The 9,936-nt window shown below is 35.2% G+C and overlaps 1 protein-coding gene across 1 annotated transcript; it reads left to right on the top strand.

Moving 5' to 3' along the window:
- The first annotated feature begins 1,010 nt into the window (after positions 1–1,010).
- On the top strand, positions 1,011–2,345 carry LOC149532825 (uncharacterized). The gene is made up of 2 exons (XM_089804763.1): positions 1,011–1,358; positions 1,478–2,345. The coding sequence occupies exons 1-2, from the start codon at positions 1,176–1,178 to the stop codon at positions 1,946–1,948; spliced, it is 654 nt and encodes a 217-aa protein (XP_089660889.1). The 5' UTR covers positions 1,011–1,175; the 3' UTR covers positions 1,949–2,345.
- Positions 2,346–9,936: the final 7,591 nt, after the last annotated feature.

The raw sequence follows: 9,936 nt of genomic DNA, 5'->3' as shown, positions 1-9,936 counted from the left end.
GACATGGAATAAACACAATTTTCTACATTTGGAAAATAAAATTAAAAAAAGAAACATTAGACCAGATTGCAGAATTGGTAAAATATTTAAATTTGATTGGTCAGACTAAAAAACTAAAAGAACTTGCATAAATGCATTAGTATTCCAGGAACTAATAAATTTTCAATTGGCAACAGGCCTAGAATTTGACGGTTACCCCCACCGGTCATATGATTTTTCTATGACAGTTTGGTCATTTTAATACCTCTCATTTTACGTTCAATGAAAAAAGTTGACTGTCATTTTTCATCTTTGAATAATCAATATAAAAAAGAAAAATAGATTCAAAAAATTGCAATTAATAATATGTAAAAATAAAAAGCTTTTTTTTTTTTTTCTAACACAACAATTATAACTTTATAACATATAAAAAAAAATGAAATCAACTAGAAATTTATTTTAGAGAGAGAAATTATATAGAAATTTTTTTTCTAAGAAAGAAAAATAGAAAATAATTATAAATCTATAGCACATGTAAAAAAGTGAAATTAACTAAAAGTTTACTTTGGAAATTTTTTAAATTGATATAAATATATGACAAATAAAATAGAAACATTACACACAAATATCTTATTATATTGGTAATATATACAAAAATAGAATGTATTATGTACTAATATAATAATCATTAATAAGAAGTTCTAAATTCAAATTAATTTTTTTAAATTAGAAACATTCTTATTTATCACTTTAAAATACATATATTAATAATATGTATTTTTATTATTCAAATAGTATATGGTCTATAATAAATTTTTACGATTTATTGATATTTCAAAGTGTCCTCCTGAGGTTTTATAAAAGTATAACATGTCACTCCTTACTGTTTAGAAATAATCTATACGGTTCAAAAGTACAAAAACGGCCATTAAGGAATAAATTGACAAATAGTAGTGCAATTACAAGTGCACGCTCGATTTTTCCTAGTTTCCTTCTTATAAACTAGAGCTTTTAAATGAGTGTTGTATTTGTGCGTCTTTGCTCCTTTCATCTGCAACTTCTGTACGTTGCCCTTTGTTTTCGCCGAGCTTAATCTTTGAATCCTTTCTATTCTGTTCTAAGAGAGACTCGAATTCTGCAGAGCTAGGAATCCAACAATTTCACTTTACTTTTCTGCTCGAATCGATTCGTATAAGATGATTTCTTCTGCGAGCACGGGCGTCATGAGTGGCAGCATCAACAATGGTTATTCTTCATTCCCAAATATCATCAGATTTCAAATCGGAAAAAGAAAGAAAGATTTCAAAGGCAGTGAAGGAGATGAATTGATTACAGGAAATGGAACCCCAACTGGAAATAAAAAGATCAAGCTGATCAAGGTATTGAACCCCAATTCCTCTTTAACTTTGCCCGACTATTTTGATTTTACCCTCTGAATTTTGATTTTTTTGTTCTTTTTCTTTCTCAATCCCAATATCGATTTCTATGATTTGGGCAGACGAGCCCTGCGTTGCTGCAACCGGACGCGGTTGTTCAATCGTATAAAAATACTCACATTTCTAAGGTCGAAGACGAAATTTGTTTGAAGAGATGCGAAACTGAAAAATTTGTGAAGGAAGAGAAAGTTGATGTGGGCGGATCCCTGGACATGCTTGTAGATGCCATTCAGCTGATAGAAGGTCAGAGATTACACATAATTGTGGACCAACTGGCCCAAGGAAAGGATTTGATACCTGAAAATAAGAACAATCTGGGGCGACCTAATTTGCAAAATGAACAATTTCGGGCAAATGATGGTCTCGAAGCTTCAAATAATTGCAAGGACATTCCAAAAGGTGTTGAAACAGATTCAAGGGAAGTGCTTCTTACTCGATCCAGGGGAGGCTGGTTACCGACATTGCCTTCCAAATATTCAGACTCTGTCTTGCAGCCATGGAAGAAAGTTGCAAGAAAGTGCCCTAATTTGTGAAAAGGTAAAGGGGCTCAATGTTAGAAGCTAGGGTTACTAACCAGATTAACATCTCCATTTTTCGAGCTAGATCATGGTAGCTGGATCATAAAAATTGTTTCCTTCATTTAACCCTAGAATTTCCTGGCGGTAGTCAATACTAATTAAGCAATTGCCACGCTCGCTCCATTTTTTTTAATATTGGGCCTGTATTAAATTATCTGGGGATTCAGATGTCTTTTATGTTTAATGGAATCTGAATATGAATCTCAATGTAAGAAGCTGGGGTCAGGCATTGCGTTCAGTGTATTTTCTTTACCTTTCCCACAAGAGCTCGAGAAAAGGAGAGCATGTAACCGAGCTCTGTAATTATTTGAAAATTTCACTTATCGTATGAACAAATGGATTTCCCATTGAATTTGAAGTTTTTTTTTGGCAATGAAGCTTTGCATAAAAAACATTTTCCATGAACCACAATGCTGATTATGTGCGTTGATGGCCATAAAACAGTCCCTGAATCTGTAATAGTTTACTCTGTTTTGATCTTTGCTCTGTTTGAAGTCTAATGAATGAAATATTTGGGTAAAATGAAGAGGGTTACCTGTAGTCTGTAGATGGTGATCATGGAACTGAAAACATTGCTACTTTTACGACATGGGCAGTGCATAAGGTTACCGAGCAGTGGATCCAAATTTCTACTGCATGGAACATAAGTAATAAAGTTAACATTTGTAGGAGGCACATTTAGATGATCCAACCTTAGTTTTCGCACTGAACTTCAATTTGACTCTTTGGCAATTTGCTTATATTTTGGCAATTTTGCTTAAAATATTTGAAGCACAAAGTTGACAATTTATTTTCACCAAGCAACATGTTGTCCAGAATTTTGATTGTAAACTACTTAAAACACTGACACAGAACTAGGATGGATATTGGAATTGGCTTGGTATATTCTCTGCTAGAAGTTGTAAGAAGTTCTGCTTTAAAGTTCCAAATACAGAGTGAAATGTAATGAAGCACATCAAGTGTGAGGATTCTGCTTTGATCACCAATTTTCAAGTTACAGCCCACAAAGTATCTGTAGATGCAAATGTAATTATCATCAGCTATCTTACCTCACTCAGTCACCTTCCTAGTTGTCCACCTGGTTGTTTTGAAAGCATCGAGGCTTCTTTATACTTAATCATAGAAAACATTTTAGTTTTCTTGTTTTCCATTCTGATGATAGATCATGGCATGTATTTTAAATGTTAATAGAAGGGGAAAAATACAGTAATGTAGAATGCCTCCGGATAAATTGTATAAATGTTATGAATTTACATTTTGAATTGAATTGGATTAACACTCAGTAATCTATCATCGGGAAAAAAAAGTTCAATTTAACATTGTAGTGTAGAAATATTTTGTCTTTGATTAAGATCATAAAATAGACTTTTATAATTGATAGAAATCAAAATTTTATATGCATTATTTGTTAATTTGTTTTGATATGGATTGACAACTAATTATAGAATTTGCTTCATTTATTTAGTTCATTGTGTATTAAGAACATCAATAAATAACTTAAAATGTATTTTTTCATTGTTGTTTATAATATTAGTTCAATATTCTCTTATTCTAGATTTTGAATTTTTTATTCTATAAATACTGTATTCATTTTTTGAATATCCTAGGAACATCAAATTTTGTAAGATGGCATCTTTGAGGCATATTGGAGAATGTTTATTAGAACATTGGTGACTAATGTATCTAACAAAATTCTTCTATTATTTATGATTTTTCAATGAATAATAATCTATTATAGAACTTTCCATATTCACATATTGCACCTTAGGATATTATAGAACTTTTCATCTTCACATATTCCAACTTAGGATTTTCTTTGGAGCATGAAAAATATGCAATGTTAACTAGTCTCTTCAGTTAGAAATTTAAATGTTTGCAAAATAAATAAATGTTAGAAAAGAATGCATTTTAAATTTTGACTTTTCAAATAGTTCACCAAAGATAAGAGACATTACTAGTATTTGAGAGATTTGTAAACTATGAAAAGCATTATCATGGTATATCTTTTAGAAATTCTTTATATCTTTCATTAAATTCTTTGTACACATTAATATATTCAAAAATATTGTACACCTTCACTATATATTCTTTTAATAATTTTGATTTAATCTTTCAAAATTATTTTAAGATTTTTAAATAGAGTAATGTAAATGTGAACCTTTTACCACAAGCTATGAATCAAGTTGAACCTCTCTTGTAATCAAAATCACTACAAATAATTTGAAAACATATATGAAATGTTTAAATATTGACTTACTTATGTAAATGTGACATTACCCAAACATGTACCTCTTCCATAAAAAAAAAAAATCAAGTGTAATATTGTTCTCCCATAAAATATAAGATGGACAAATTATGATAACTTAGTTTTAAAAACATGGGACACTTGGAGAATAGGTTTGAATACTAATAAATTGCAACTACAAATACGAATTGATAATCACAATTTAGCAAGTAATTTAATATTTTAGGAAGATTTGAAATATTTGTGTTTAAAACTCATCAATGCAAATATTCTAAAATTTTCAAGTAAAATACAAACAAATAAAATAGATAAATTTAATATATGATTATGGTTACAAAAATTTTAAAATTAACCATTTTATAAATGAAGTAGCAAATCTTTTCTTTGTTGTTCCATTATTCTTATATATATATATATATAAGTCTTGTAAACTTTGTCCTTCTCTATAAACAAATAATGAATTCCAAGTTTCAATTCATATCTAGCAAACTTATCCAATAATATGTTGGATTTAAAGCAATTTTTTGTCATTCAATTCTTAAGTTTAAATCTTATAATTAATAAATAATACAACCTATTTCAAGCATTATGTAATGCATAAATTAATCATAAATGGTCTTTTACAAAGTATAAGCTTGTTCAAATTTTGTGTACCACATAACTCTCTCTCTCTCTCTCTCTCTCTCTCACTCACACACACACACACACACACACACACATCTAAATTCATAAATTATTCTAACTAATTTCTTGTTGCCTATGAGAATACATTTACAAGTCTATAAAGATAAAATAGGAGAACTTAAAAAGAAAGTAGTTTTGAAGCACTTTCAAATTCTATTCGTGAACTTAAAAAGAAAGAACATTATCTCCACCAAGAACTCAAAAGACCCTTCCTCTATAGCATTTAATTATTGTATATGATTAGTATTTGTGCATAGCTTTCAATGATTTTTAAACTAGCAAAATGCTCTAGTTCTAACTATTCTTCTATTGAATTTGAGAGAATCTAATGTAAATATCTACAACAACAAGAGCTTTGATATCTCAATAGGGATGTAACTACAAAATGTATTAGAACAATTAGCCACATTAGGATGTTCTAATAAATGAGTCTTGATATCCATTTTATTGGTATTGTTGCATTTTGTGCCCCTGCCAAATATTTGAATTTTAAAAACTTGCCCACCCAATGGTCACTTCCCGATTTAATGTTATTTTAAAACATCCCAGGAATATCGAAAAGATTAAATGGTCAAACCTTATGATTTATTCCTGCGGGCCCGCAAGTTCCTCATCGTCGGATGGAGAAAAATCAATAGTTGGCGCTATCTTGCTATGGGAAGTTGCACGATCCTTTGCCATAGTGACATGGCGCCTTTTGACCACGTGTCAGATGGGTCCTCCCTTCCTCGTTGTTTCTCTGGTGCCGAGTTTTGCTAGGTCCACGATGGGCACTATGGCGCTATCGAAAAATCTATGTTCCTCGTCGTTAGCGACATAGCGCCTAGACGAAAAATAACATTACGGCAACATCAAGAAGATGGTGGGTCCCAAGTATGCCCCGTCAGATATTAGTAATGGACTTGTTAGACAGGTTGGCGCGTGGCCAGTTCTCATTGGTTGGTACACTGATAGATCGGATCCATCTTGCTCACCATTAGATCTAAGGAAATCAAGGGTGGGCACTATCTCACTATGGGAAGCTGCGAGGAAATTATCCATAGCGACATAGCGCCTCAGCGACACGTGACACAGATGACATCATCGGCCCGCCTTTCTCCAAAGTGATATTACAGCTCGTCCTCAGTGGTAGTTGTCAGGTGGATCACAGTACAGTGGTAGTTTTTCATTGGTCCATTCAGCCAACTTAGTGTGGAGTTGTACAATTTGTTGATCACCGTAGATCTAAAGAAAATCCACCGCAGGTGCTATCTCGCTATGGAAAGTTGTGAGGATGTTACACATAGCGACATAGCACCATTGTGCAACGTGGATTAGTGGGGCCGAGTGTTATGAAACTGAAGGGATGGTATCAGTTCGAGCCGAGTCGGATGCCAGGTGTGCTAAGGTGTTTCGTGGGCCCAAAGGTTTTAAGGAGATAGCGCAGTATTATGGCGAGTCTTCATGATAGTCAGATCAGTTCAAATCTACAGTGGACGCTATCTCGCTATGAGAAGGTGCTCAAAGGATACGCATAGTGATATAGCGCCTCAGTGACATGTGTCCCAGTGGGTCCGATGGAGGTAGTAACCGTTTGACACGCTGGCAGTTAATGTGACTGTCGCGGTCAGGGTTGCAAGGTGACGTGGTTAGTAATGAAAGAGATGGTCAACTACGTAGGACTCCCTTGAGGTGGTAAGATAAAAAGAGGTTATTGGTCCACGTGGTGCATTTTTGTTGTGAGATTTAGCTGACTCGCTGACTCTGTTGATTCATGCACCAAAGAATGATAAGAAATTAGGTTTTGTCGTGCAATTTGATCTCTATAATCAATCCCAACCAACCTAGAATGAATGCAAGACAAGGAAGAATACTCCACCTCCGATCCAATCCATCTACCTAGTTAGAGTGGCTTAATGGTGCCGTTTCTATCTTCTCAAGGCATTATTTGACATAGAGGATCAAATATCATTGCATCTGGATCTATATCCAGATTAGATTTTCTTCATGATTGTTCTCTACAGGACTTAATGTAGTAGTTGTGGAGTAATTGCAGGGAGAGGACATCTCAGTTATGCCTGAACTATAAAGGAAAAGTTTTTTGAATTTTGTAAGGGTCAATCTTTCTCTGTTTTCTCTATTACTGCTCTGTAGATTCTCAGTGTAAATTCCCCTGTGCCTCTGAACTACATGATTTTCTGCCTCATCTCTTTCAGCCATTGATGTGAAGTGTAAGAACTCTTTGCCTCCACTAGTGTTTTGTGGAAATCTATAATCTGCACGACTGTATCTCCTTGGCCTGTGAATGATAATATAAGTGAATCTCTCTTTTCTTGTGTCATTCATCTTGGTCTTCTGATCTGCATGTGATTATTAGATTAAAGCAAGTCTGAATGTGTATATCCTTAGTTTCATTTTGGTTTAGTAGTGCATATATGGGCAGAGTTTGGTCTGAACACTCTATTTTGGTGCATCACCTCTTTAGATTAGATTAGGTAGATTTGCTTTCATGCTCTCCTTCTCCCTTTTCCTCTCCAAGAGTAGTTAGGTGCATCCTGATAGTAAGAGGAAGCTGGCCTTCTCCGGAGACTCAACCTCATAGTTCAAGTCCTACAGCTTGGAGGTTGTTTCCATGTTTCACTAGGTTGTCCTCATGCATAGGCTTTGGACAAGGGTGCAAATCTAAGTGACAACAATTTTTGGCACGCCTGGTGGGACCACATCTTTTATAAAATTTCAAGCCTACTGGTGTCAAAAGGGAAGATTTCAAGATCAATACCGAGGAGATAGTACTGGCTTTGGTGTTTAAGCCTTCAAGAGGCTCATTCTTCAAAAGTACTTGGCGACTCTGAGCTTCAAATACATCTCTGGTTCTAGACCAAAGTTGCAGTGATTCATGCCCAGAGCTGAAACAAGGGCATCTTCTAGAGGTAAGTTTCAGTATCAAGAACTTTCATTTTTGAACCCTAGAAGAAGGAGGACTAGGATATCTTTATCACCAGTTAGGAGTGCAATAGTAACAAATACACCTACAAGATCTATCTCCACTCCTCCTCCTGTTAGATCTCAGACTAGACTGCCATCAATACATATCAATAGATCACTTGCCTACATGGCGTTGCCTAGAGCTCACACTTTTGCCACCTTTAATGGTGCGAGCCCTCTCTTATTAGCCCAAAGACATAACATACCAGTAGCTGCACTCAAAAGTATACCAGAGTTTACTGGTGAAACCTCTATCTCCCCTTCAAAACACATTCAAAAGGTTGCAAATGTCTGCAATATCCATGGTATTACAGAGGATGATGTTGCAGTTAGGATCCTAGCCTCATCCTTGAAAGGAAAAGCATTACAATGGTATAGAGGTTTAGCTCATGGTTCTATAACAGATTGGGATGGATTAGGAGTAGGATTGTGCAAACATTTTGAGGATAAAAGTGATTATTTATCACTTTTAGAGCAATTGACTACTATAAAAAGAGCCCCCCATGAATGTATGACTAATTTTAATTATAGATTTCAAAAGACATGGGATAGAATACCTACTTCAGTGAAGCCTACCCCTGGTAATGCCTTCTTGCATTACCTTAGAGCTTTCAACAGTGATATTGCCACTACAATCCAAACTATGGGAGGAGATACCTTGCCTAATGCTTATGACATAGCAATAAGGGCAGAGAATATATTGATACAAGTAGGTAAGTTAGCTCCAAGGCCTCCTATGCCTTTCTTCCCTGATGTTCCAAATCATCAACTAGCAATGGCTCCTCTTCCCACAACTTCTATGTCACAATCCCTTGTCCCAGTCCCTCAAGCTTCCACATCTTCAAATGGGATAGATGAAATCAAAGAGATGATGCAATCTCTGATGCAGAACATGGAAAAAAGAGAAAAGAACCTTGATAAAAGACTACAAGATCAAGGGAAGAGGTTAGAAGATCAAGGAAAGAGGCTGGAGGATAATTTCTCTATGATGCAGGAAGTGAGAAACAAGGTGGTGACTTTAGAAAGACAGCAAGCTCAAGGTAGTAAGCCTCCTCAATTGCAATATCAAACTCCAAACAGTGGTAGGCCTCCAAACCCTAATCATTGGAACAATTAGTTTGATCAGACTAGGCAGGGTGGCCATGCTTCAACCTCAAATGTAAACCAAAGTAGGGCCATAGTCCCTCAAAACAATATGGCTCAAGATCAAGATTTTTGTCCCTCCTGTAACTACTCCTATGCCTATTATATGTGTCAGAAGGCTGAATCTTTTATGGCTTTGACAATCCAAGAGCCTGCAATACAACCATCATACAAGGAGGACCAATTTAAAGATGCCTCAGATATGCAAAGACAGGGTGATTGCTCTTTTATGAATCATCAGATGGAGGAACATTGTAATGCAAACCAGGATTCCATTGCTCATAACACTAGAAGCAAAAGAAGAGCTATGGAAGATGTTGTCCCTCCTCCTCCCAATCAGGCCTCAACTTCAAATACAATATCTCATGAGCAAGAAGCAAATAATCAATCATGTACCTTTCAGCAGCAAAGGCAAAATCATGGTAGAAAAGATACAAGTGATCCTCAGGTTATTCCATCTCAACCTCATACGATTGCAGCTCCCAAAGCTTCTACCAAAGCTCCTGCTATGCCATTCAGTGTGGTAGAGAAAATGAAGAAGACAAATGTGAATATGTCCATGTGGGATGTTGTTGCTACTATACCCATGCAAAAGAGGTTGCTACAGCAAGAATTGGAAAGAATTGAACCAAAGGATTAGACACTCAGCATGGAAAGTGCCACAAGTCTAGTACAACCATCAAGGGAGGTAGAAACAAGTAAAAAGGTTAGACCTCCTCCATTCTATGTTTTTCTAATTATAGAGGGAAAACTAGTCCATAATTGCATGATTGATTCAGGGGCTAGCAGTTCAGTGATGCCTAGGTGTGTTGCTAATGCTTTGGAAATGAAATATGAGCCCATTGTTAGGGATGTATTACAGTTGGATGGTAGTACTATCAAGACTGTAGGGATCCTTAGGAATGTG

This window comes from Cupressus sempervirens, chromosome 10 (assembly GCF_028749045.1).
Source record: "Cupressus sempervirens isolate cs-2001-9-10 chromosome 10, ASM2874904v1, whole genome shotgun sequence".
NCBI lineage: Eukaryota > Viridiplantae > Streptophyta > Pinopsida > Cupressales > Cupressaceae > Cupressus > Cupressus sempervirens.
The sequence above is the reverse complement of the archived record's forward strand: the minus strand, read 5'-3'. Positions and strand labels throughout refer to the sequence as shown.

What these genes read in the sequence shown, in the direction of transcription:
- LOC149532825 (XM_089804763.1), top strand. Translation starts at nt 1,176, where the DNA reads ATGATTTCTTCTGCGAGCACGGGCGTCATGAGTGGCAGCATCAACAAT. An exon ending in AAAAGATCAAGCTGATCAAG is followed by an intron (nt 1,359 to 1,477) that starts GTATTGAACCCC and finishes TGATTTGGGCAG; the next exon opens with ACGAGCCCTGCGTTGCTGCA.